Genomic DNA, 27,834 nt, shown 5'->3' with positions numbered 1-27,834 from the left:
GCAACCCTTGTGGCCTTCTTGTCTTGCCAATATCCATGCGTTCATTCCTTCAGAAAACTTACAGATCCTGCACTGTGCCGGGGACTGTCAGCCCTGCCACAGAGGTGCCCCTTGTTGCCCTCTGTGCAGATGCCCAGGAGACATCCCTCCCTTCTCAGCACTCTGGGCTTGTGGAATAGTGGGTTCACCTCTCGACCAGCCCTGGCCTGGCACTTAGTGTGGTGGCTGAGTGGTGATCATTGGGAGAAGGCTGGCAAGGCTCTCGCTCAGTGCCACCTTCCTGCTTTTTGCTTCCTCCTGCCTCCCCCCTCTCCCACCCCTGACCTCCTCCGCACTCCCCATTCACTTTCTCCTCCCTCCTCTCATCCTGCTCCCCAGTCCCTTTTGCCCCTGCAGAGTTGAAGGTACGGGCAAGGATGGAGTCCCTGGTTGTGTCCTGGCAGCCGCCCCCTCACCCTGCCCAGATCTCTGGCTACAAACTGTACTGGCGGGAGGTCGGGGCCGAGGAGGAGGCTGATGGTGAGAGTCCCCCAGGGGGCCGTGGAGACCAGGCTTGGGATGTGGGGCCTGTCCGGCTCAAGAAGAAAGTGAAGCAGTATGAGCTGACCCAGCTAGGTGAGGAGGGCTGGGGGTGGGGGAGGGAGATAGACATAGCTTCAGCGGGGGACTGGATTAGCTGGGTGCAGGAGTTGGAGATGGAACCTTACTGGGGAGGAGAGAGTCACCCCACAGGTTCCTCTAGCTAGTGAGTGACCCCGTGACCTTCCTCAGTCCCTGGCCAGCTGTACGAGGTGAAGCTTGTGGCATTCAACAAACATGAGGACGGCTACGCAGCAGTGTGGAAGGGCAAGACGGAGAAGGCTCCCACACCAGGTGAGGGGGCTCAGGCGAGGGTCTGTATACAGCTTCCTTTCCCTTTCCTCTGGGCCAGCCTTGGTGGCCAGGCTGTCTGGTAGCCGCAGCCACCCCCAAACCCATTCTCCTAGGTTCAGGAGTCCTCTTCGAGATCCAGACAGCCTCTGTCATAGAAAGAAGCTCCAGCTTGTACGCTGTCTTCTAGGTCTGCTACCGAATTTTCATCGTCTATGAGCAGTGCTAATTTGGAAGGTTTGGACAGAGAAACCCCATGGCTGATCAGTGACTCCTGACCCCAAGTTTGACCTTTAGATGACTTTTAAAACACGTCCACCTGTATCACACGATCTATCAGATTATCTCTCCATTCTAAGCAGGGAGACCATCCTTATGTGGCCCATCAGGAAACTGAGGCTCAGAGATCAGAGAGGTAAAGGGACTCGTCCAAGGTCACAACAGCCTAGACCCCTGGAACCAAGACCCCTGGCTCCCAGGCAGAAGTCTTTCCATTGCAGTGCACTGCCCGTGTCCCTGTAGTGGACATCTCTGTTGCCCATCTTGACATTCCCTCACCCCTAACTTCCCATGCTGATTTTTAACCATGTGGTTTAGTGGAAGGAGCACTCAACTAGGGCCAAGAAACCTGGGTTCTAAGTCCAAATATTTTACTGAGTGTCTACTATGTGCCAGCTCTGTTCTGGGAATTTAGTGGTAAACAACACAAGTAAGGGGCCTGCTCTCATGAAGTTCATTTTCTTTTATGATTATGTAATGAACACATCATTCATATAATATAGTGCTTGCTATATATGTCTTAGTTTAGGCTGTTATAACAAAAATATCACAGACTTAAGGAACTAACACTTCTCATAGTTTTGGAGGCTGGGAAATCTAAGATCAAGGCACTGACACAGTCAGTTTCTGGTGAGAGCCCACTTCTCACTGTGGCTGAAGAGCTCTCTGGGGTCTCTTCTATAAGGACACTGTTGTGGACTGAAAGTTTGCGTCCCCCCAAAATTCATATGTTGAAACTCTACCCTCCAATGGTATGTATTGGGAGGGAATTAGGAATTGGATGTGGTCTTGAGCGTGGAGCCCTCGTGAACGGGATTAGTGTCCTTGTAAGAGTCACAGGAGAGCTTGCTTCCTTTCGCTACTCTTCACCATGTGACTATCCAATGAGTGGTTAGTCTGCAACCTGGAGGATGGCTCTCAACAGAGCTTTACAACTCTGGTGCCCTGATCTCAGACCCCAGCCTCTAGAACTGTGAGAAGTAAATTCCTGTTGTTTATAAGCCACCCAATCTATGGTACTTTGTTATGGCAGTTCAAATTTCAACATGAATTTGGGATGGAGGGGACACAAACATTCAGTCCATGGCAATATGCCAGATACTATAAAAAGGAATTAAGTGCCGATATATCATACAACAGGGAGGAACCTTAACATTATAATAAGTGAAAGAAGCCAGACACAAAAAACCCCACATATTGTATGATTCCATTGATATGAAATATCCAGAATAGGCAAATCCATAGAGACATAAAGTAGATCTGTGGTTGCCAGGGGCTGGAGGAAAGGTGAAATGGGGGGTTATGGATAGAAGGAACAGAGTTTCTTTTCAGGGTGATAAAAATGTTATGGAATTAAATAATATGGATGGCTGCACAACCTTATGAATATACTAAAAACCACTATAGTATACATTTTTAAACTGAATTTTATGGTATGTGAATTATATCTCAAAAATAAAACAGAAAAACAATATGCCAAGTACTTTTCTATATACTTTGCAAATATTAGCTAAGTTAATCGTCATAACAATACTATAAGGTAGGTATACTATTATAAGCCCCACTGACAGAATAAGGAATGGAGACAGAGAGGTTAAGTAACTTCTCCAAGGTCACACAGCTAGTAAGTGGCAGAGCTGAAATTTGAACCAGGGCAACCTGGCTCTAGAATCTGTGCTCTTAATTGCCATGACTCACTGCCTCTCTCTTTTATGGTTTGTTTTATGTATGACCTTTGCAAAGAAAAAAATCCCTTAAATTCTTGGGAGCATCATTTTCCTCATCTGTGAAGTGGGAATGATGCTACCCAACTCACAGGATCAAAAGAGAAAGAGTAGAAGAAAATCACTGTAAACTGAGGACTGTAAAGCACCGAATATTTTTAGAATTAATGTCCTTCCTCCCTTCCCCACACTTGAATTTTCACCTTTCACCTTCCAGACTTGCCCATCCAGAGGGGGCCACCCCTACCCCCCGCTCATGTCCATGCGGAGTCAAACAGCTCCACATCCATTTGGCTTCGATGGAAAAAGCCAGACTTCACCACAGTCAAGATTGTCAACTACACTGTACGATTCAGCCCCTGGGGGCTCAGGAATGCCTCCCTGGTCACCTATTACACCAGGTGGGAAAGAGGAGCTAACACTATAAAGAGGGGGGGTGGGTAGACAGCAGGTGGTGATGAGGAGAGGGACCCTGGGGGATTCAGAAACCTTTCAGGCCTCACCTGTTACACTAGGGGAACACTGAGGGTCTGATGACCTGATGGTGGAAAAGGAGAGTCCATGCGATCCCATCCGCTTACAGCAGAGCCTTCTACTGACCCCTTGGGACCATGATGCAGACAGACCTATTTCTTTAACCTCAGAGGGCTCCCAGTATGATGGCGAAGAGACAGCCCAGCCACTGTCCTGAGAGGGCCCCCAGTCAGATGGGGAGACAGAGCCCCTGCCCTCAGGAGCTGCTGGTTTGGCAAAGGAAACATTGCATAAAAAGCAATAGATGTGTACAGTTGCAGCTAAAGTAAAATTATATCAAGGAAAAGAAGCATCACAGATGGTTCCTTGGGTGAAGTATGGCTTGGGTTAATCCAGGAAGGTTTCCTAGAGGAGGGGGCCTGGCTTGGAGATTGGACATGGAGGATGATACCCTGGGAGCAGTGTACATCCAGACCTCTCGGAAGGTTCTCTGGCTAGTGTTAGTGGCCCACTCCCCAGGGTAGGGGCTGGGGCTGGAGCTGGGGCTAGGGGAATAGATTTGGAGGAGTTGCCCTGCTAGGAGGCTGTGCCTGAGATTACTAGTCACATTTCTTGCCTTGGCAGCTCTGGAGAAGACATCCTCATTGGCGGGCTGAAGCCATTCACCAAATATGAGTTTGCAGTACAATCCCATGGCGTGGACATGGATGGGCCTTTCGGCTCTGTGGTAGAGCGCTCCACCCTGCCTGACCGTGAGTGGCCCCTCAGCCCTCTTGCCATCAGTCCATCTTTTACCCAACTCCTTCTTGCCCAGAAATATCCCTTGGAATCCCATAAGGGTGTGTCATTTACTTGCATTTACGTACGCCAGTCCTGTGCTGGTCTTAACCATTTATCCATAAAAATAATAACATAGGATTTAGAGGAGTGGCTTCTTTTAAGAGGCTGTGCCAAGACCCACTGAGCTGGTGAAGAGGGGCCAGGGAAGGTGGGAGGCAGGTGTCCTGGATTTAGTATATGGGTCCCCATCCTGCCTCTGACACACAGGGAGATTTGGGCAGGTTCCTTCCCCACCTAGGGCCTCTGAGTCCTCATCTGTAAAAAGAGAGGTGGGACCATTCACTCTGTAAGTCTGTGGCTCTGGAACCCTCTGGAAATGGCATTGCAAGACAAAAGGACTTCCGTTCTCACAGCAGAGGCTCTTCTGCTGACCCTAAGACTGTTCACCTTCCCATCTACAGAATACCTTTGTCCCATGACCTGAAATAGGAAGATGTGTGTGGAGGTCCTCCATTCTCATGAATTTGCTTTTTAGAAAACTGCTTTCAAACTGTTTCTCACCCCTCAATGACCTCAGTTTTTATGGTCTTAAATTGTGTACAGAATTTAGGGAAACCCAATGTTTTCTTTTTTTTTTTTTTTTAATATATCTTTATTGATTTCAGAGAGAGGAAAGGAGAGGGAGAGAGAGAGACAGAAACATCAATGACAAGAGAGTCATTGATCGAGCCCACAACCCGGGCATGTGCCCTGACCGGGAACCGAACCCCGATCACCTGGATCCTAGGTCGACGCTCAACCGCTGAGCCACGCCCGGCCGGGCCCAATGTTTTCTTGAAGTTGACTATGACATTGGATCCCCAGCACAAGTGACCAGGCTGCAGAAGGGGATGTTTTTTTCTTCAGATGGGGAAACGAGCCTGAGAAGTGGAGAGTCACCTAGGATCAAAGAGGTTGCTCTGTTACATCTTAGTGCCCTGGGTCCCCATCCCACCCTCTGTCAGGCCTTGAGAACCTGATCTCCCAAATCTCTATCCTTCCCAATTCACCAGTCACCTTGCGTTTCTCCTCACCCTTCCTAATTCACCCCCACCTCCCAGGATCAGCTTCTCTAAAAACAAAACATGAAGTCTGCCAAGATGGCACTTCTCACATTGGGGTGCCTGTCACCCTGTAGGACCTGGGGGCATAGACACAGGCTACACAGTTCATCAACCAATTTTACTTAAAGATTTGGGGCGGCAAGGGGAGTTAGAAACTTTAAATGATAATTATAAACACTATTTTTATATTAAACTTTACCATGGAATAGATGGCAAACTTAGTTTGAGAGTTTAAAATAAAATGTAAGCCTTTCAAAAATTTTTGAGCTCTGCCCTCAGGTCCCCAGAATACCAGACAATCTCCTCAACCCTTGGAAATACCTGGGTATGGAAGTTTAGAGAGCTCTTCTCCAAGGAGTGGAGAAGAGTTTGAGGGAGGGGAGGCACAGTGGTGAAGCCCCCCTTCCAGAAATCCCCTAGTTAGAGACCAGACTTTATTTTGCTTTGGGGCTTGTGATTTGCTCCAGTAAAGGAGGAAGAAGAGAGGCCATGTCCTCACGCCCTCTCTCACTACTGCCCCCAGAGCTGGGGCTCCCAGTGATCCCCCCTCTCCCCTTCTCTATATCCCAGGGCCCTCGACGCCCCCATCTGACCTGCGCCTGAGCTCCCTGACACCTTCCACTGTTCTGCTGCACTGGTGCCCTCCCACGGAGCCCAATGGAGAGATTGTGGAGTATCTGATCCTGTACAGCAACAACCACACCCAGCCCGAGCACCAGTGGACCCTACTCACCACGGAGGGTGAGGGCTCCTACCCAAGGGTATTGGAGCAAGAGCTTCCCCACCCACTTCCCCCTCTCCAGCCTCTCAGTGACTGGATTAGTAGTGAGAGTGCCGCTGAAGTTCTAGGGGTTCTAGGAGGAACAGGCAGAAGCTACTGCCTGAGTGGGAAGAGCAGACTTTCTCAGTCCTACTTGCCAGCCTATCCCTGCATCCCACCCCACTCAACCCATGAGCTCTGCCCTCCCTGCTTCCCCTGCCTCCCAGGAAACATCTTCAGCGCTGAGGTACGCGGCCTTGAGAGCGACACGAGGTACTTCTTCAAGATGGGGGCACGCACAGAAGTGGGGCCTGGGCCCTTCTCTGGCCTGCAGGATGTGATCACTCTTCAGGAGAAGCTTTCAGGTAAGAAGGCGGGAAGGGGGCGGGGGATCCATCCTGAGGCAGCCCGAGGTCTCCAGGGACCCCTGGAGTTGACTTTTAACCCTAAAGTCATCTCTTCCAAGGTCCTGCCGCCAGGCACGACTACACTTTCCTTGTTTTGGACAGCTGCCCTCCTAGTTTGGTGCAGAGAGGACAGATTTGAAGGGGAAATGGATGTGGTTTGGTTCAGTGATGATTTGGTTGAGAGTTCAGATTTTAGGGAGACTGGCTTGGTTTCTTTGGGAGATTGCTCAGGTTGGGGGGTTGGCTTAGATGAGTTTTTATGGGGTGGTGGTGGCAGCAGGGCTCGCTATGTAATTTGCAGGGCCTAATGTGAAATGAAAACGAAGGGCTCCCTATTTTAAAAGTAGGAAGAATTTCAAGATAGTGACTGCACAGCATTAAACCAAGCATAGAGTCCTAAGCGTGGGCTGTGCAACTGCACTTACTGCACCCCCCTGAAACCAGCCCTGGTTGGCAGGCAGATAGTTGATGGGGAGGGACCACAACTTTCAGATGTCCAGTGGGGAGGACAGTTGGAGAGAGGTAGCTGTGGTCTCTGTGAGGCTGTAGGGGCCTTCTGTCCTTGCATCAGAAGATTGTGGGTGTCCAAAGAGTGAGACTCATGCCAGTGGTCTCCTGAGGAAGCCACAAGAAGTCCTGATCTATGAACCCTAGGCTTCTCCTGTCCTTGACCTGTCCTGTCCCCTCTCTTTCCCCCCAATCAGACTCCTTGGATGTGCACTCAGTCACGGGCATCATCGTGGGTGTCTGCCTGGGCCTCCTCTGCCTGCTGGCCTGCATGTGTGCTGGCCTGCGCCGTGGCCCCCACAGGTAGGAGAAGGAGCCAGTCTGACTACGGAGAGATTTCCAGGAGGGCTGCAGAGATGAGAGAGCAGGGAAAGTGGCCATGACTTAGCATCCCCAGAAGCCCCATTAAAGTTGGGACTCAGATGAGGGATTGGGTGATGTCCTCATGAGAGTGGGGGATGGCTTTAGGGAAGCCCCCAGTGTAATCTGTCAACAAGGGCATAAATAGGCAGAGCTGCCTGTCTCCCACTTCCTCTGCAGCTGCCAGAATCTTGGAAAGAGGGGCCCCAGATCTCCAGCTGTTTTGAACAGAGTTTCTTACTCATTACACAGACTGGAAACCAAGTCCTAGAGATGGATAGAAATCTGCCCAGGGACATAAGCTGGACTAGATCTCAGTCCCACCTCCACCCCTCACTCTCTGACTACCATGCCCATCTTTCCTTCCAGGGAAGCCCTCCCAGGCCTGTCCTCCACGGCCACCGCTGGGAACCCCGCTCTGTACTCCCGAGCCTGCCTTGGACCCCCCAGTCTCCCAACTACCCATGAACTGGAGTCCCTTGTGCACCCCCGTCCCCAGGACTGGTCCCCACCACCCTCAGACATCGAGGACAGGGCTGAAGTGCACAGCCTTATGGGTGGTGGAGTTTCTGACTGCAGGGGTCACTCCAAGAGAAAGGTGAGCCTGGAGCCTAGATAGGTTCAAGTCCCACACTGTGGCGCACTCCCAAACATGTCACCAGGGGGCGCAAGAGCACAGTGGGTGACCCTGTGGGAGAACCTCCCTCCACCCCACCCCCCTTCCTCTGGCCAGCTGCAGGAAAAAAGGCACTGTCTCTCCTTCCATGAAAAGGTTGGCAGGGCTGGGAAGCAGATGTGCCTCCATCCCTGGCAGAATAGGTCGGCCTGGCTCTCATGGAAGGAGGGGAGGGCCCCCAGTTGGCTTTTTGCAGGTGACTCAATGTAGCCAGAACACCCAGATCCCTCCTCCTGCTAGGAGCTGGGGAAACCTCTAAGATCCAGCCCTCCCCCGTGTGGAGAAAAGAGGATGGTTAGTTTGGCTGTAGCCAAGTGAGACTGGGACCTGGATGAGGTGGGCCACATAGGGCTGGCAGTGGTGGCTTGTCCCACCCTTCTCTGACCAGCCTGCTCAAGCCCCTGAGTCCTTCCTCACTCTTTCCCTGCATCTCTGCTGAAGGAGACCCTGCCTGGCTGGAAAACCTCTGGGGCTTTGCCAAAACAATGGTATAGGCATTTCTGCAGGAGAACTTCTTCATCCTCAGTTCTCCGATTCAGCCTATTCTGTGTTCCTCCCCACAGCCTCGGGGAGGGAGCAGACAGGGATGCCAGGACCGTAGAGGGGGCTCCATCCATGTCGCTCTCCCAGCTCAGTGCTCCGGCTTCTCTCCGCCTTGCAGATCTCCTGGGCTCAGCCCGGTGGGCCGAGCTGGGCAGGTTCCTGGGCAGGCTGTGAGTTGCCCCAGGCAGGCCCTGTGCCTTCTCTGACCCGGGCCCTGCTGCCCCCTGCTGGAACTGGGCAGACACTGTTGCTGCAGGCTCTGGTGTATGATGCCATAAAGGTCAGTTTCCAGGGATGAAGGGGGAGGAGAGGAGAGAAGGGTCCCCATGCTTGTGAAGACCAAGTAGTGAGTTCCCTGGAGACCCTGATGGGTGTCAGTCTCTCTCCACCCCAAATATGTTGGTCATTTTCATCACTCTTAGTGATGGTCACCTGTCTTTGTGTTCTCTGCTCTGACCAGGGCACTGGGAGGAAGAAGCCACCCCCAGTCTGCAGGAACCAGGTGGAGGCTGAAGTTATTGTACACTCTGACTTTAGTGCCTCCAAAGGGAACCCTGACCTCCACCTGCAAGACCTAGAACCTGAGGATTTCCTGCCTTCCGAGGCTCCTGACCTTACTTTGGATGTTGTGGATCTAGGGCAAGGGGTAGACTGGCTGGACAGGGAGCTGGGAGGGTGTGAGCAGGCAACCACTGGGCCAGACAGACTTACCTGCCTGCCAGAGGCACCTTCTTGCCCCTACCCAGACCTCCAGCCCAGTGAGGCTCTGGAGGAGGCCCCTGGGAACAACTGCCAGTCAAAGGCCCCCTGCCCTCTAGGAGCCAGCCCAGGCTTGCCCAGAACCTCAGTCTCCTCCTCTGCATAGCTCCCCTAGAGAGTACAGTTTGGGACAGGCTCTTATGGATCATGGGATATGACACCCGTGTACCTGCAGATACCGAACAAGCCATTTGGAGCCTCCTAGGGTGCTTTGGCTAGAGACAGAGAAAGAAATGGCTTATTCACTCCCCCCATACGCTGTGACACATGATATGTGAGAGACATGTTAGGCATGGCAATATGTGATGTACACATATGTGAAGCACATGTGTGTGTGCTGGTTGGTGAGCTGGGAAACCTTGGTCCAGGCAGTGGTCACTACAGCCGAATTGATCCTCCAGGTTAGGACAGTGCCCCAGAGTGGTCAGTCCTCAGCCCTGTGTGTCCCCCACCTCTGCCACCCAGCCTTTTATTACACACTCTGAGAGTGTCTCCAATGCCCTGTCTGACAAGACAGCCCCAGTCCATTTTCCTGGCTGGCTGGGCTGAGTGCAAATAGGCTCTGAATGCCTGACATTTTAGTTCCGTTGCTGCCCATCTCCCACCTCCCATTGCCCAAATTGAGAGGGTGACTCTGGTTCCCCTCAGAACAACTCTGCATTTAATTTTGTAATTTGGGAAGTGCCTGGTTTTGAACATCTGCTTTCTCTTGCTCTCCCCTCCTTCCTTCCCCTTCGCTACTCTAATGGCCTCTCCCCCAGCCGACTTGCTCTCCTAATTCCAGTGCCCTTCGCTTCCTTCTGACACTTTCCTTTCCCCTCTGCTGTTTCTGTCTCCTCTTTCTGTCTGCCTCTCCTGTCTCTCACGCCTCTCCCAAAGTGTGTATGTGGTTCTCCTGCCTTCCTTCCCTAACAACATGACTACCTCATGTCTGCTTCGAGGCCATAGCGTGACTCCTGTGTCTGCCCCTTCGCTTTACTCCGTACCCTCCTGCCCCCTCTTCTCTCTGTGCCTCCGGCTGCCTCCTCCCAGCAGACTGCCCACCCCTAGTGCAAGTTTGGAGAAGACCTTCCAGCTTTCCTTGTATCTTTCTCCCTGGGATTGAGATGGGAGGGTTCTCCTTGGAGGTGATGAATCCAAGGCGCACAAGGGGACTTTGGGGATGGGGAAATGGGAACATAACCCAGAGGCTCAGGATAAAATTCCCCCCTCCCTTCTATGCAGGGAGGCAGGTTTGCTGGATGGGAGGGTGTTTTGGGTCCTTCTTTCTTAGCTAAAGCTAAAAGAGGGGAAGGCAAGTGGGAATTCGGGGCTCTGCAGCCCTGCAGCTTCCCACTCTGAGCACCTTGCACATGAGCTGGTGGGGGAGGAGTGAGAGGAATCTCATCCCTTTGGGGTGCTGGAAGGGAGCTCTTTGCACAGGACCAGGGCAATTGGCTCATTTTTTTTGTTCTGTTTTGTTCTGAATTCAGTCCTGAAGTTGATTTCTGTTGATCTGCCCCGCAAGGACAAGCTTGGCTTCTATGTTCTGTGCAGACAAAACAATGCATTTTATTTTATTTTGCACCTCAGCCTCTCTTAGGAGCATGGAATGTGGGGGTCTTTTCTCCCTAAATGCATTTTTAACTGATTGGGATATCAAGGGTTAACTCTGGCTTCTGGGCTAAATTAGAAATAACCAGTCTATCTCCACCCACCCCCCTTTTTTAATGGTGAAATGTCTCTCAGCAGAGTTGCAGCTTCCTCAGACCCTTTCAGCATCTGTGTTTATTACACTCGGGTGTCACTCACGTTTGACATCGCACCTACATTTCCTCCCCATCCCCCTCCTTCAGCCTATGATAACACTAAAGATTATTAATGTTGGTTTTGTATCTTGTTAAGGACAGAATTGTCACTTGTACTATTTCTGTGGCATTCAGCGTTGCTGTGGCTAACACCACACTCTATATGTTTCATCATTGCTCTGAAGGTCAAAAGCCTCGTTTTATTTTGCTGGTTTGATTTTTTTTTTCCTAAAGGAAAAAAAAAAAAAAAACTGCCCTGAATTAAATGGCTGTTTTAACAGTAGGCTCTTAGCATTACACCACATAGTCATTTTTCATGTTCTTGTTTAACAGGCACTGAGGTTCTGGTTTAAATTAAATAGCTGCAAATGAGACAATTTATAACCCATTAGGTTGGGTGGAAAATTGTTTCTCAAAAGCAAATAAGTAATAAATCTGGTATCTGCCTATAACTCACAGTTGATAAGAAAGTGGCCATTACTCACTAGTATTATATATGATTTGGGCTCTGGGTAATTTGGAAGTGTTAGGTTTGTGTCTTTGTGGCAGTATTTTTATTAGAAAAGAGTCTATTGGCCTTTTACAGGGTATTAATCCCTTTGTCACCTACCATCGATGCCTTACGTTTTTGAGTCTCATTTTAAAGCCTTCCCTTTTTTGATGCATGGCAAGTGTAATCATTTCTGCTCATTTATTTGTCTGTATTTAGTTTATGCTCTTTATTTAATTATTTTTCCGGCATTTGTTTCTCTTTACAAATATGACATTTTTTAGTGTTAAGCCAAGGCATTGATCATGTATCTGTCCTTATAATGAATTAATAAACTATTTTCCAAAAATATGGAATTCTCTTTTGGAACCACTGTCCAGAATTTCCTCAGCCTTTCTGCATAGAGAATGTATTTCCTACCAGATGGGCAATGTTGGTGTTTGAGGGTAGAGAGCAGGTGGTAATGGGAAAGAACTGAACCATCTTCCTCCCTCAACAGGCACTTAGGAAAAAGACTTAAACTTAGGAAAGATGTGTTCATTGATGACACTCCTTTAGGTTCTCCGGGGATCTCTTTCCATCTTGACATGCATTTTTTTAAAAAATATGTTTTTATTGATTTCAGAGAGAGGGAGAGAGAGATAAAACATTAATGATGAGAGTCATTGATCAGCTGCCTACTGCATGCCCCCTACTGGAGATCAAGCCCAAAACCCGGGCATGTGCCCTGACTGGGAATCGAACCGCTATCTCCTGGATCATAGGTCGATCAACCACTGAGCCAGGCAGGACACACTTTTTTTTTTTTCTTTTTACCTTTCTCAGGTGCAAGAGAGGAGTGAACAAACAACTCCAGAGATTTGGGGCTCCATAATTATTCTTCTGCATAACTCTGGTCTCCAAAATTGCTCATGGCTGCACATTCACACATATAGGCAAGCTCAGAGATCCACATGTGCATACTCACCTTCACAAACACCTTTGTGTCCACTTACTCAAATATGGGCACACGGTCACACACAAAACTCCACACTCATACCCACACTCATCTCAGGATCATGATTGGCAGCTGCTCTGCTAAGATCTTTACAGAGCCTGGAACGTGCATGCTATTGTTTCTTTATTTTTAAATTTTTATTTATTGATGAGAGAGAGAGGGAGAGAGATTTGTTTTTCCACTTATTTGGTTGATTCTTGCATGTGCCCTGACGGGATCAAACCCACAGCCTTGGTATATTGGTACAATGCTCCAACCTATTCAGCTACCAATCCAGGGCCACAGGCATGCTTTTCTGTTGGAGGGAACCAAAAGCCAGAGGCTAGCCTGCCCAGGACCACCCCCAAAGTGGCTGGTGGGCCAGACCTGAGTTAATTGACAGATCATACGGAGAGATACTGCTCATTTTGCATGTGGCAGAATAGCCATTATTTGCATATCACTCTCAGACCAAGTGTTGTGATAAAGAAGAATTAAACACTTGTCAAAATGAATTTAAAATGACAACAGCTCAGGACACCAATTTGACCTCTTGGAGTCCAAGACAAGCCAAGAAGGGGTTGTTGAGAATTCAAACCCTGTGGGAGGGAGTTCCAGGACTTTGGCTGCCCCCACCCTTCCCTCCCTTTCCTATGGCCAGTAGAGGTCTATCATTCCTGCCCTTCCCTACCATAAAATCAGTTTGGGGCTTTGGTGTACTACTGTCCCCTGACCTGGAATTTCTCCATTGCCTCCCACTGCTCACATGCCTCAAGTGCTTGTCTCTTAGATTCATCTTCCAATTGCTACTACAGAGTGAGGAGTCCCCGGGCTGCACAAACCCCATCATTAATAAATGTGTCTAGTTTCTGGAGGCCTGCCCTTCTTTATGCATCTACGCCAAGGTTAGTTTTATATATGGGTAACATTCCTGATCCCAAGATTCCAGAGTTGGAGTCAAAAGAGAGACTTGGGCCCTAGCTGGTTTGCTCAGTGGTTAGAGCGCCAGCCCTCGGACTGAAGGGTCCTGGGTCTCTCACATCAATGTTTCTCTCTCCCCCGCTCCCCTCCACTCTCTCAGAAAAGCAAAGGAAAATATATCCTTGGGTAAGGATTATAAAAAACAGAGACTTGGTTATTCCTCTGCCATCTCAGTCCAATGCCAGGAGCAAATAGCTGAGTGAGGCAGAGACTACTTTAAATCTCCTGCTCCTAGAACTAAGTAGGTGCTCAATAATTTTGCTGGACTAGCCCATCATGCTGGACTCAGCAGAAGGTCATGTGATAGTGAGTGGTGAAGAGTCAAGATCTCTGAGGGCTAGGAGGCATGCCTACCTTCTGTAACATTCTCACATGGGACCTGTGTCATCTACTTATTTGTTCTCTGATGGAAAACACTGAATCTTCTTTGGGCGTAGAAATGTTACTGGGAATTTTAACTTTCAGTTTGCTTTTCCAGTTCCCAGGTCATTCATCGGGACCTGTGTGGTTTAAAGGTCTCTAGGGGTCAACAGGAGAGAGATGATTATCTTTACTTTTCAGGTGAGCTCAGAGAGTGACTGCCTGGGTTGGCTGGGCACCCAGCTGGCAGAACTGGGGTGGGTACCCCGTTTACTCTAGGGTCCCCTTCCTCCTGTTGGGTCGGCTCTCCCCACCCTGGAGGAAGCTGCCTTCCCACGCCTCCTACCATTTAAGCACCACAATGCTTCAGTCTAGAGAGGTCAGTCTTGCAGCTCAACGTCCTAGCCTTTGGGTGGAAGTACCAGAAACCCATGGAAAACCGAATCTTTGACAACTTTATGCAGTTTTGAAGGAATTATCTCGAAAATACAGACTTGGGCTCGGTGACAGAGGGGGTCGGAGCAAATCCCGCAGCTCTGCGTGTTTCTCCGCAGCCCAGACCCACTCCACAGTCCGCTGGGTCTCCCATTTTCCAGCCTCCCAAGTTCGGGGCTGGCCCGGGGGGAGGGCACGGGGCCGCAGCCAGGGACGGCGCCGGCCGCTCCAGCCGCAGTTCAAAGCGCAGGGGGCGCGTCCGCCGAGCAGCCGGGAATGTCCGGCCGCTTAAAGCGCTCGCCGGCTCTTTTGTTCCCCAGACCGGGCCTCCGGGGAGAGGGGGCTGGGGGAGGGGACCGCAGGGTAGGGAAAGGGGGCGGCAGTCGGCGGGCGGAGGGAAGAGGGCGGGGCAGGCTCGACCGGTGCGAGTGCGGAGCGCGCAGCCCGGGCGAGGCTGACAGATCGCTGGAGTAGGTGCAAGATGGCGCAAGCGGCGCTTCCCCGGCGCCCCCGGCGCTCCTAGGCAGGCATGTGGCCCCAGCCCCCCGCCGCCCGGGCTCGGCCCCGGCCGGTGCCTCGGCCCCGGCCCCGGCGCCGGCCCCGCGGGACGCTGTGAGCCGCGAGAGGCCCCGGAGCTGCGCGTCGCCGAGCCGAGCGGACCGAGAGCCCCATGGCTGCTCCGCGCGCCGCGCCCCCGCGCCGCCCGCCCGCGCCGCGCCGGCCCTGGCTCCTGCCGCTGCTGCCGCTGCTGCTGCTGCTGCTGCTGCCGCCCGCGCCGAGCGACGGTGAGCCAGGGCGCCCGCCGCCGCGCGGCCGCGGACCGAGCCCGAGGAAGGGCGGAAGGGAGTGAGCGGGCGCGAGGGGCGGACCCGCGGGCGGACCCGGGCAGCCGCGCCGCGCCGCGCCGGGGAAGGGAGCCGAGCCGGGCTGGGCGGAGCCCGGGGAGAGGGCTCGGAGGCCGGGATGCTGCGGACGGAGCCCCCGGGGAGAACCCGGGCTTAGTCCGAAGCGGCTCCAGGACTCGGGGCAGAACCCGAACCGAGGGGGCAGGAGCGCGGCCAGGCGGGAGCTAGGCGGGCAGACTGGAGTTGGGGAGCGGGGGAAACGAACCAGGGGGGACCGCAGGGCTGAGTCCCATCCGAGCCCGGCGGCGGGCACCGAGTAGCCCGAGGCGGCCGAGGCCGGACACAGCAGACCGGAGGGCGGAGGCCTGGCCCCAGCGGGCTGCCCCGGGCAGAAAGGACAGGGACTGGGTTGGGACGTAGGACCGGGACGCGGGGCGCGCAGGAGGGACCGAGGAAGAGAGGGATGAAGATTCCCCGCGGCCGCGCGTGGGGAAGGGGAGACCCGAGAGACACCCTGCGGGCTGGGGAAGGGGAAGGGGAAGGGAAGCCGACCCGGAGCGAGCGAGCGAGGAGATGCCCACGTGCCCGCCCTTCCCGGAGTGTGCGCACGCACCGCGGCCGTGCCCGGGCTCGGGGGTCTGCGGCTCTGCTGCCCAGAGCTCCGCCACACCGCCCCGTTCTCTCGGCGGCTGTAATGGGTGCGGATAGACCTTTACCTTCCCACCCCCAGTTCTCAGCACTCCTCTGGGCCGCATTCTCTCTCCGCTCAGCGCCGAGCCGCCGGCTATCGCGTCCGCATCTAGGAGAAACTTTATTCCCCAAGTTGCTATACGGGGCTTGGGTTGGGGGCTGAGGCAGCTGAACCGGGTCCTGGGAAAAAGATGGGAAGGGGATTGAAGGGGTTTGGTCCTCAGATGTCTGCAATATTACATAGCGCCGCGGGCGGGGGACCGCCCATTACCCCGCCCTCCTCCTTTCTCTCCACCTACTCCCCAAGCTCCCGCTGCCCGGACTGACGCGGGTCTTCGGGGAGGGCCAGCCCCGGGATCGCTAGTTTTCTGGAAATGGGAGGAGAGGGGTCTGTGGCTGCCCTTTCAGCCTAGATGGGTTCGTATCTCCTGGAGTGAAGTTGTAACTGGTCTGGTGAGTTGCTTGTTGGAGAAGTTGGCGACTTGGCATCATGCCTGGGATTGGAGCGCGTGCCTTTCCCTTAAGCTTTTCCTGATTTCCCCCTCAGGCTCTCTTCCACCCCCCACCCCCCCAGCTCTTCTCTCTTCTCTGCAGGAGTGGATGTGTTGCTGGGAGTAAAGGTTCTAGGAACCTCCTCTTCCCGAATTTGGGGGAAATCGGAGTTGTTGTTTGGTTCTTCCCTCTCCTTATGACAAAACCACAACAACCGAAACACACACACACACACACACACACACACACACAGAACAAAACCCAGCGCATCCTAGGGGAGAGGCAATGGAGCTGGGCCATAGCCTAGCCTGTACCTGGTTCTGGGCCCACACACCCTCCTCCCTGCCAGGCATCCACCAGGCCTCAGCTGGTTTTGCCAGCAAAAAGAAGCAATGATTTATTTCTATCTCACTTTATATTTGTCTAGAACTTTCAACTTTTCATAGTGCCTTTAAGTCTTCTAATCATATTCAACAACTGTATGATTCAAGCTACATTGTTGTTCCTGATTTAAACAGATGAGGAATGGGAAACCAGGACAAATTGAATACTTTACCCAAGGACACACTCTGAAAGTCTGTGGAGCTTCAGTGCTTAACTATGGTGACCACAGATTTGCAACTATTAACTCTGAGACCCTGGACAAGTTGCTTAATATCTCTGGGCTTCAGTTTCCTTGTAAAAGAGGAGACAGAATAAATAATGTCTATCTCTCTGAGATAGTGTGTTGATTAAGTAAATTACTGCATGAGATGACACTTCATAATGCATAAAATTCTACATATTAATAGAGATTCCTGTTAACATTACAGAAAGATGGGGATGGGATGTACAGAGAACTTAGGACTCCTGTGTATAGAGTTCTTTCTGTCTGCTCATTCCGCACTAACCTCTGCTTTTCCTCTCATCTCCCCTGCCCGACGCAGGTCTTGGCCACTCTGCCGAACTGGCATTTGCTATGGAGCCAAGCGATGATGTTGCAGTCCCTGGGCAGCCTATAATGCTGGGCTGCAAGGTGGAAGGGACCCCTCCAGTGCGAATCACCTGGAGGAAGAATGGGGTGGAGCTGTTGGAGAGTCCTCACTCTACCATGCTGGCCAATGGGTCCTTGATGATCCATCACTTCCAGCTAGATCAAGGAAGCAGCCCTTCAGACGAGGGTGACTATGAGTGTGTGGCTCAGAACCGCTTTGGGCTGGTGGTTAGCCGGAAGGCTCGCATCCAGGCTGCAAGTAAGTGGGCACCCTTTACTTTTTCCCCAGACTGGGGGTGGAGGACATAGGGAGCAGGAGGGGCAGTTCCATCTCACAAAGCCTTCCGCAGGACTCATTTCTCAGCATGGGTCAGTTGGGAAGTGCATAGCAGTAACTTATGGTGGTGGAATTATATCATATACTCATTTAACTGATTAGAATGTGATTTGACAAGAATATAGCCAAACACGGTAGTGGGGAGAGGAAGAGAGAGTGAGCGCTTTATCCAATTTTGCGTGTTTTAGTATCCAGATGCCTGTATACTGTGAGCTTCCCGATCCGTTGACTATGAGTCTTGTGTTTCAAGATAAACAGTTGTCATATTTTTGGGTGATTTAAGAGATTTTTGAAGGGAAATTTTGGCTGTATGGAATTTTTAATTATGTGCTGACTTTCAACCTTTTGGGTAGGATAAAGCCTCACTATACCAATAAGGACATCCTGAAGCTTGTCAGTAATTTGCTTTACAAAAAATATGGTAGAATGACCGTGGAGTTATCACAATAATGGCATTAACATTACTCCCACTCACCTTCATGCTGATGTGCTTTTTTAAAATTTCAGTTTTATCGAGGTATAACTGACAACGAAATCACAAGATACTTAAAGTGTACACTGCGGCGAATTGACACCTGCTGTGCTTTTTTGAATGGGAGAGAAAAATGCCAGGCAAGGTGTTTCAGCTCTAGAGTTGTGCTTTGCTCCAGCTGATAGTATGATGGAAGGATGGCTGTGTTTTATGGCCCCGTCTTGCAAAATTCTGTTGTCGTTGAGTGTGATCTGTGAACACCTGTGGGAGTGTGTCGCATAAACCAAAATTATCTATGTATCTTGGGGACGTGGCAGGCTGTTGGGTGGGGGAGGGGAGCATGATTAAGAACCTCTGCTCTTGAGAAACGACAAAAGTTTTGGCAGGTGTATGTGTTCTACATCCTATAGCTCTGTACTTCTCAGGGGGAGGGCTCCCTTAAAGAGACTGCTTTAACTGGTTGACAGTAATTCTAGCTGATACTAATTAAGCACTTGCTGCATGAGGGGCACCCTCAGTGCTTTACATGAATTATTCAGTCATCACAAGGACCCAGGAAGATAGGCAGTTAGCATCCCCCTTTTACAGATGAGAAAACTGACACTTAAGGGGATTCAGGGACATTCTGATAAGCAGAGGACCCAGGACTAGGCAGTCTGAACCGTACACCCTCCTGCCTAACTCCTGTGGCACGCTGCCTCTTTCCTGTCTGATCACTGACAAGTTTCTTCCTGGCTCTGAGGGCATTTGCACGGTTGCTCTGAACGGCTGGTGAGTGATGAATCGCTCTGAGGCAGGAGCCCTCTCATTGAGTTTAAGATGGCCCTTTGTTCTAAGGAAGGCTGGTCCAGGCCCCCATATGGAGCTCTCTGGGAGGCTGCTCTGGACCTTGAGACTGAATCACTTCTGGCTCAGCGACCCTCACACCCTGGCCCTCCTGGCAGTGCAGGGGAAGGCTGGTGCAGCCTCTGAGCAGATGGCTGGGTGTGAGGAAGAGAAGCATGGACAGAGCGTAGGGACCCGAGGAAGCTTGCGGATGGGAGAAATGAGACTTATCAAGCTACACTCCCTAGTTTGTGCCAGTGCCAAGGGATAGATGACCTCTGCATCACCAGCCTAGAATTCTGGGAGATAAATCCCCAGGTGTTTCTATATAGTTAATTGTAAATGTGTTTTTCTATAAATGGTAATACTTTCAAGATGTTTGGTTTCCTTAAACTCCTAACAGTATAAAAAACTGCACTGTGGCTCTGGCTGGGGGAAGCAGCGGTGGGTGAGGTTAACCTGGTTAAGCCTTTGGGGTCCTGGGGACAGCTGGGGTGTTGCCCCCAAACACTGGCAGTCTGATATGACCTCTCTCTCCCCGTAAAGCTGGTGGCCCCATGGAGGAATGCTTGGATATCAAGCAAGCAAGTGGCTAGATCTCCTTTTCTCACTTCACAGGCTGATGTCCCTAGGAACCTCCAGAGCTGCTTAGCTGCCTAGGTTTCCTCCTTTGATAATAACTCCCTGTCCATGTACCTGCTGCAGGCACTACAGATGTGTGACCTGGGAGGGTGCTTTGCTGAAAGGTGTGAGGAGCCCTCGGAGGCCCCTGCTTCTCCTGCCTGCTCCACAGGGGCTGATGAGGAGGGGCATGCTAAGCACCCCGCACAGACACGCAATCCACCTAGAGGACTAACCCAGTGAGGCAAATGAGGTCCAGATCTGTGTGGGCAGGTCTGCTGGGACATCTGAGGCTGACCCCTGGGAGTACCCACCCCTTCCACCCCAGTGGGCTCAGACGCTGCCTTTGAAAGTTGGCCTGACCAGGGTAGTCTAAACTATGGGTTGATTCCCGGGGGCTTCAGGTCCAAGTATCTCCCTTTTAGGGTCAGGGTCCTAAGAGTACTCAGGCCTCTAGCATGCCTGGTTTCCCTGCCTTGCTGTTCGATGTGCTTATCATTTGGGGACTGAAAATGAAGACACTTGTTAAGGGTGAGATCCTGGACCAGTTAACCTCTCCATGGCCAAGTTTCCTTGCCTGTGAAATGTACATCCTACTTTGTGAGATGGTTGTGGGGACTAGCACACCCCACACTTTGCCTGGCACATAGGAGGAACTCAGTAGTGGGAGCCAATACTTTAATCTTCATTGAGAGGCAGTTCCACTGACATGGCTAACAAAAGCAAACTGCCCAAGTCTGCTCCCAGCTGCCAGCTTTCTCCCTTGCTGGGATTCAGTTAGGGAGCACTCAAGGGAAATCTATCAGGGAGTGGAATTACTGGAGCCTGAGTGCGACTTATTCTGTTTTAACCCCATCCTGAGAGGGCCTGGGGATTTTCCCAAGACTTTGTGTATCGGCTGAAGCTGGGCTGTGAGACCCTCTGCCATTCCTCTGGAAGGGTTCTTGGGAGGGTACATGGGTCACCTGACCTAGGGGAGCATGTGCATTGACTCACACCAGTTGAGGTCTGTGTTCGTGGATGACTCCAAAGAGGGATGGGCTAGCTACAGGAGGGGTGATAATTGGGGGACCCACCCCCAGCTCCCCTCAGGTAGAAGCCCTCAATTCCTGCCCTTCACTTCCTGGCCACAGTCCTTGGTGCCAGGCCCCCTGGGGAACTGGAGTGAAGAGCCATGTGATCTAGAGCAGGACTTCCTCAAACTTTATCATGCCTGTGAATTACCTGGGGATCTTGATAAAATTCAGATTTGGAATCAGTAGGTCTAGGCCAGGGGGGATTCTGCATGTCTAACAGGAGCCAGGTGATGCTGATGCTGCTGGTACACTGGTCCTAGAGGAGAGCCCACTCCCATGTCACCACCACAGGTGTGGGGTCTGTAGGCAGCATAGTGAAGTCTGAAGTACTTGGGCTTCAGGACCAGACCGAGGCTGGTTTGAACCTCATCTCTGCCACTCCTTGATCATGTGTCCTTAGCACAAGTTACCTAACCCTCTTGACCTCTGTGCCCTCCTCTTAAAAAATGGGCATAATCCTAAGAGCCTATCAGGGCAATTGGAGGATTAAATGAGGTGATGGATGTGAAGCACCTGGCACAGGCTTGGCATCTAGGAAATGCTCATTAAGTATTATGGTTAGTGCCAGGTATTGACCACTAGTTTAGGATGAGGTCCAGCCTGTTTCAATGCTGGCTGGGTTCTCGAAAAGCCAGGATTGCCTCCCCCCAGCCTGGGGCCGTCCTGACTGGGGAGGCCCAGTGGTTATGAAGGGGGATATGGGGGCCACGAGATCCTGGCTAGGTGGACTCGGGCAAGACTCTTAACCTCTCTGAGTCTCAGTTGCCTCGTTTTTAGAACAGGGAAAAAATACTTGCCAAGGAGAAATCTTGTGAGGATGACCTAGGATAATATGTGTAAAGAACTTAGCAGGTACAGAGCACATAGAAAGTGTTCCTGCCCAGCCAGCATGGCTCAGTGGATGAGCATCGATCTATGATCCAGGAGATTGCAGTTCAATTCCCAGTCAGGGCACATGCCTGGGTTGCAGGCTCAGTCCCCTGTGGGGGTGTGCAGGAGGTGGCCAATCAATGACTCTCTCATCATTGATGTTTCTCTCTCTCCCCCTCTCCTTTCCTCTCTCTGAAATCAATAAAAACATTTTAAAAAAGAAAATGTTCCTTAAAGATTATTATTACTCTGGGGGAGGGAGGGTATTAGAGGTGAGAAATGTGATGTTCTAAGCTCTGTTAGTTGTGGTGGTTCCAGGAAGGCCCCTGGTGAGCCCAGACCCCTAGAAAGAGGCAGTGGGGTGACAGGAAAGAAACTCCAGGTCCAGTCCCTCTGTCTCTACCTCAGTCAGTCACTACTTCTCAGGCCCTCAGTTACCGACTTCTAAAGTCCAAATCATTCTCAGCTTGTCTGAGGGAGGGCAGTTTAAGCAACTACTCTGAAGCCCTCTTTCAGCTGCAAGGTCCATGGTTGTGTGGAACCAGGTCTGGGTGGGGAGTCAGGAAAACTATGGGCTGGAGTTGCTGGGGAGTAGTTTGTGAGTGGCTCATTGGATTTTGGGGGCTTCTTCCAGGGCAGTGGGCTGTGGAGGGAAGTGGTTCCTGGAGCAATGGCTGGTAACCCTGGAGGCCTTTGTCACCTGGAGGTTGTATGCTCAGACCTGGCATATGGAACGTAGGCAGCTCAGCTGAGGTAGCCCTGAGGAAGTCTCCCCCATTGGCCCTCAAACACACGTCTGCCTACCCACTACTAGGACAGTCATCAGGTGCTGCAGCTGAAGTGCCCCTGGTATGATGAGCGAGTGGCCATGCCTAGGCCTGCTCTCATGCCAGGCAGCCTACCCATACGTATGCCATGGCACAGAGGTAGATACAAATGGGTGAGGTTCAGGCCCTTTTGCCTGCTAGTCAGCACTCCACAGACCAACCCCTTCTGACACTCCTGAGAAGCAGGAAAGACCCTTGCCTGGACACCAGGCATCCTGTCTGGCTCTTGGCAAGTCAGTCATCCTCCCTGGGCTTTGCTTTTCTCATTGTAAAGTTGGGTGGCTGGACCGAGGTTCATCTTTGCCCTAAGGTGTTAAGACTTCCTTGTCATCCAACCAGTCCTTGGGACACGCCTGCCTTCTTTGGGCCTTTCCCAGTCTGTTTTTGCCCCTGCTCCTCCTTACCCCATCCTTCCCTAAGGAGCATTTAGCTTACAGTAATTCCTTGTGCCCCCTGCTGAGTCGGGCAGTATTTGTGGTCTGTGGCACTCAGGCTCAGCTTTCCTCTCCGTGATGGCTCCTTGATTGTTAAGTAACTATTTTGTGGCTGGATATTCCATCTGTCTCCTCAACTAGATTTTAAGCTCCTAAAGGGCTTCTCTTTCTTTTGTATTTCTCACATCCCCCGACTGTGGAGCCTGGTAAAAACGAAATGAACATGTGGCCTTCTGGGTACAGAGCTCTGTCTCTCTTGTTTCTCCCTCTGTTTCTCTTTTGCTTTCTCTCGCTCTTCCTGACTCGTAATTGATAGCGTAGCTCAGAGGAGCAGAAGCTTGTGAATGGGAGGATCGGCGGGGGAATATAACACACTCGGGGCACGCACGATTGTGGGGTGGCTGCTGCTGCGTGTTTATCTCTAGATAATTCACACCCCTCGCCAGATGGGGTGTGAATCAGAGACTAAAGTGCTTGGTATCCCTCATGGTGCTGGGTCTTGGGGTCTCCTTCCTTGGACTTTATTCCCTGGCTGGATGAGGCCTGTATCCCTAGGCCCATTGGCCCCAACTGTTAGGGGAGGGCCCCCCTCACTTCCACCCACAGGACTTGAGTGTGGAAGTCGAATACTTCTGGTTCCCACACCTTGGCTCCACTGTCGCAGGCAGCCAGCTGGCCCCTTGAACACAATGTGCAAATCTTCTCTGTTCCTGTTCCCGGCATTGTCCCTGGCCAGGCGCCTTGGCTGGGAATGTGGGCCGGTGAATAGGAGAGGCATTTGCAGCCTGCAAATGAAACAAGCCCCCAGCCCCCCTTAACCCCCTGTCCCCTCCCCACCCCCAGGGAGAAAGGACTTTTTCACTCCTGGCCTTCTTGTATTGCCTTTCTCTATCCTCTGCAGAGTCCCTGCAGGCGAGAATGTGTGTGTGTGTGTGTGTGTGTGTGTGTGTGTGTGTGTGTGTGTGTGTGTAAGAGAGAGAGACTTTTCACAGCAGCTTGAAGGCTGTTGTACACAGCCTTCAATAAAAGTAGGATGGAACAGAAGGGCACCCAGGATGGAAAACCAAACAGCTCACTGCTGTCTTTGTTTAAACTGGACCGAGTGATTCCAAAAATGTCTGCCTTGTGTAATTAACCTATGGCCCCCTAAGATTCTCTGGCCATAGCCTTGATGCAACAAAGAACATAGAGACCTTGTTGTGTACATGTGTGTGTGCGCATGCACGTGCACCTGAGTATTGCCATGTGCACCTATGTGGGTACCTGAGCATATAGGTGCATGCCTGAAGAATGTGCATGGGGCCCAGGATTGGGGTCCAGCTCTCCTTGAAGGGTCTTCTTGTGGGAATCCCTTTTCCCTTGAGCTTTGTGGCCAGGCTAGAGAGCTAGAGTGGACAGAACTGGTGCCAGGCAAGAGGCAGTGGTAGATCATTTAATTAGGTCTAGGAGGGTGCTGATACTTACCTAGCCAGCTGAAGGGAGAGGGCAGGAGGGAGGTGAATCCTGGGTCATTGGTGGAGGGTGGAGGGTGGGGGCTTGCATGACGGGCATGTGGGCATGGCCACAGTACCTCTGGGAGCCTTGGCCATAGTCTTCTTATTCATTAGGCGGGTGCCAACAATCTGGCTGCAATCCGAGCCTGCTGCCCTGTGCTGCTCCATCCTTCCCAAAGGACCGCTCTTTGATTTCTGAGCTTGCCTCCTCCTACCCCCAACTTTGTTCACCCTGTTCCAAGAAATGCTAACCCTCTGTGATTGAGCTCAAATGGAAGGGCAGAAGAGAGTCATCTCTGGGGACTGGAGCAGTCCCCATGGCTCCCTGAAGGGGGTGCCCGGACAGGTGATATTGGGACCCAGTGAAGGTAGAAAGGGCAGGGGTGGAGCAAAGGTCTGAAGACGGACAGGCGGGAGGGGCTCCTGGCCAGATCATAGGGAGATGGAGGGGGTGGGGAGTGTGGGCTTAGTACAGGCCAGCCAGCCACCTGATTCAGGCAGGGGGAGAAAAATTTGATGCAAAGGGCTCACATCCCAGCTTCTCCCTCCCACTCGCCCTTCTCTGTCTCTCCTCTGGATCTTGGTCTCCAACCTCTTTGATACTCCCACATACACTGCCCCTCACCTCTTCCTTCCTGTGAGACCACCGTTAGGGTCTTTGTCATTATCATCCCTCATCCCTAGTTTCTCCTGCTTTGTCCTACCTACTGTCTTCCTTTCTCCAGCTCCTCTCTTTCTATTGCCCTGTCCTCCTCCTGCCTCTTCTCCATTTGTGGTGATTTCTGTGTCCACCATCCTCTGCTGTGCTTGGAGGGAGATCCTTCTGTTTCAGGAGCAAAGTAGGTGGGCTCAGGCCTCAGCATAGAGCAAAGAGATAGGAAGAAGACAGACTGTGAGGGTCAGGTTCAAAGAGGACCCCAAAGGAAAGGGCCCGTGGCTTCCCCAGCAAGTCGAAGCCTCCCCAGGGGCAGACCTTCACTGGGAGGAATCTGAGAACACTTGGCCCCTGCTTGGGGCCTGTCTCTGAGCCTGGACACTGACCACAGTGGGTGGTGGGGGCAGCTCTCTGGAATGCTGGTGTTGGGTTGCAGTGCAGATGTGAGCAGTGATAATGGGCAGGAACTGGACTTTCTGGTCTGGCTGCTGCCCCCAAGGCTATTGGAATGTGAGGGGGGACAAGCAAGAGGCCCTAGGGACTTGGGGTGGGCAGATGGAGACCAGACCACCTAAATGGAGAGGAGGAGGCAGACCACCGGGAAAGAGAACCAAGTTCTAGTCCTGTCACTGAACTACAGCAAAAGCATCCCCAAATTCCCAGCCCATGTAGGACATTGGCGGTCTTGCCAGCCTCTAGGTTGGATCCCAGGCACCCAGAACTGCAGGAGAAACTTTGGAGCTCTTCTGGCCCAGTCTTTTCATGTTACAGACTGGAAAACTGAGGCCCTGAAAGGGTAACCTGCCCAAGCATGGCTGGTCCTCCTATATCTTCCCAGGACAGACTGACAGGCATATTTCTGTTTTTCTGGGGTCCTACCATGCCCCAGGCTTTGTTGGTGGTTGTGGTTCTGGATGTGAGTGTTAACCAGCAAACCTTGGGTGGAGGCTCCTGACATCCATGGCATATTACAGAGGGCCTCTGAGTCCCAAGCATACTGGATGCTGAGCTGAGTGGTTTGACGACTACCTATGTGTTGGTGCTGGTGGTGAACTAACTAGAAACCGTCCTAGTATTATGGAGCTGCACTGTCTTAAGCCCTTTATATATTAATTTATGTTAATTCCCACAACAATTCTGCTAATAGATATTACTAGTCCTATTTTACAGATGAGTAAACAGAAGCCCAGAATGGTTCATTAACTTGCCCAAGGGTACACAGCATGTAGGTAAGCTGAGATTTAAACCCAAGTCTGCCTGACCCAAAATTCAGTGGCTTGAGTGTCCTTAGAGGGGACTGGAGTCTCTTGAGAACATAATCAGCATTAGTGCCTCAAAAAAAGAGGCAGGTCCATGGGCACGGAGGAGTGGGGGAGTAGAGGACAGCTTAGAAGTCGGGGTGGGGGGTGGGGGGGGGAGTGTTGGGAGTGGAGGACAGCTTAGAAGCTAAAGTGGGGAGCCACTTCTGGCTGGGCCAGGAAGGGCTACACACTCTCTCTCTCTCTCTCTCTCTCTCTCTTCCCCCCCCCCATCTCCAGTCTCCACTGGAGGCCCTTGGAGAGCCTGGAGGGCCAGTTAGGCTGGGATGCTCTCCTCTGCATAGAGTCTTGCCCTACCTGTGAGGTTGGGCAGAGCTGGCTGGGGCAGAGCTGGCTGGCGAAAGGAAATTGGGAGGGTGCTGGGGCTGCTGGAGGTGAAGGTGGAAGTTACTTCTCGCGGAAGAGGGAAGACAAGTTACCCTCCCCCTGGGGCCTCCTCTGCTTTTCCCTTTCTAGTTTCCTTGAATAATGATGCTGATTGCTCCACATCTGTCATAATTACTCTTTGTTTGAAAATTCAGAACAAATCACAGGAGAGGAACTGGTGTGGTTTGAGAAGGCTCCTTCTCCCCAGGGGTCCTGTTGGGGGGGGAGGGGTAGTAGGGAAAAGCCATAATCAGGCTGGAGGAGCAAGGCTGCTGATTGTCCTTGTGCTATCCCCTCCCCTGGGCAAGGTGGCCTAAGGCCTCCTGGAGTTACATGTCCCCACCCCCACCCTCACCCCAGGCCACAGTCCCTACCTGCTGTGGTGGTTGGGAGATTCTGTCCCCATCCCAACCTGAGGGGCCCCTGCCCTCTTGGCCCCACTGAACAGTGGGTTAGACAAAGGCTGCACAGTAACCTGAGCAGCACAGCAGGGAGGGGCAGCCCCAAGCATGGCGCTAGGGTCCTTATTAGCAAGAGAAGTGGGGCTGTTGTGGGTCCCTGGAACAGGGCAGGCATTGCATTGGGTCTCTGAGGTGAGAACCAGGAAAGGGGCTGTTACTTCCAGGGAGCACCAAACCAGACCCTCTTGGTAACCTGCAGCAGCCCTGGGTACTCAGTGCTTCCACACTCACTTCTCCACAACCTGACTTCTGCTGAGGGCCCTGGTTCCACCTCCCATCCCCCACCTGAAGGCCCTTGGTTTAGGAGGCTAATAATTCCTGGTGCATGAGCCCCAGCCTGTGGCTCTGCCTGCCATGGGCACCTCTCCATGTTCCCCACCCAAATTAGTCCCTTCCCACCTGGGATTGTATCTGCAAAGACTATGTACTTTTGTGCGGGGAAATCAAGGACAACCTAGAATTCATCCTCAAACCCTATGTAATGAAACCCCAGTGCTCTTGCAGGGACCATGGGGGACTACGGACACCCTCAAGGAGCTGGAGCCGGTGCGAGATGCACATAGACTTGCACTGAGGACTGGTTCTGGGTTCAAGCTTCCTCCCTCAAAGTGCTAGGCCTCAGTGTGCCTTTGTGGGAAATGGGTGTGAGTACTATCCTGCCTGTCTTCTGAAGGGGAGAGGATGAATAGGGTCCTGCCACCCATCCACCCACGGAGGCACCCTTAGTTCATGTTTCAGCAGGGCAGAGAAGCTGGGGAGAGGAGGGCCCAGTCCTGGAGGCAGGACCCCACAGGAGATGCCAGGCTT

General features: G+C 52.1%; 2 protein-coding genes across 8 annotated transcripts in view; both read left to right on the top strand.

Moving 5' to 3' along the window:
- Positions 1-11,886, top strand: part of IGDCC4 (immunoglobulin superfamily DCC subclass member 4) — a 38,317-nt gene extending 26,431 nt beyond the window's left edge. The window contains exons 11-20 of one of the 3 annotated variants that reach the window (XM_081158585.1): positions 397-615; positions 772-873; positions 3,091-3,274; positions 3,972-4,099; positions 5,801-5,971; positions 6,218-6,355; positions 7,102-7,207; positions 7,634-7,862; positions 8,602-8,763; positions 8,944-11,886. In XM_081158585.1, coding sequence (XP_081014711.1) covers positions 397-615; positions 772-873; positions 3,091-3,274; positions 3,972-4,099; positions 5,801-5,971; positions 6,218-6,355; positions 7,102-7,207; positions 7,634-7,862; positions 8,602-8,763; positions 8,944-9,348 — 1,844 coding nt within the window. In that variant the 3' untranslated portion in view covers positions 9,349-11,886. Of the gene's footprint in view, positions 1-378; positions 616-771; positions 874-3,090; positions 3,275-3,971; positions 4,100-5,800; positions 5,972-6,217; positions 6,356-7,101; positions 7,208-7,633; positions 7,863-8,601; positions 8,764-8,943 lie in introns of all 3 variants that reach the window. The other 2 variants (XM_081158584.1, XM_081158586.1) reach the window with 2 other exon arrangements.
- Positions 11,887-14,841: 2,955 nt separating this feature from the next.
- The window catches only part of IGDCC3 (immunoglobulin superfamily DCC subclass member 3), a 40,643-nt gene continuing 27,650 nt past the window's right edge, over positions 14,842-27,834 (top strand). For 3 of the 5 annotated variants that reach the window (XM_081136515.1, XM_081136516.1, XM_081136514.1), the window contains exons 1-2: positions 14,842-15,056; positions 17,225-17,530. In XM_081136515.1, the coding sequence (XP_080992641.1) occupies positions 14,942-15,056; positions 17,225-17,530 (421 nt within the window). In that variant the 5' untranslated portion in view covers positions 14,842-14,941. Of the gene's footprint in view, positions 15,057-16,121; positions 16,260-17,224; positions 17,531-27,834 lie in introns of those variants that run through there. The other 2 variants (XM_081136518.1, XM_081136517.1) reach the window with 2 other exon arrangements.

Source organism: Miniopterus schreibersii, assembly GCF_964146895.1.
Source record: "Miniopterus schreibersii genome assembly, chromosome: 1".
In the NCBI taxonomy this organism is placed as follows: domain Eukaryota; kingdom Metazoa; phylum Chordata; class Mammalia; order Chiroptera; family Miniopteridae; genus Miniopterus; species Miniopterus schreibersii.
The sequence above is the reverse complement of the archived record's forward strand: the minus strand, read 5'-3'. Positions and strand labels throughout refer to the sequence as shown.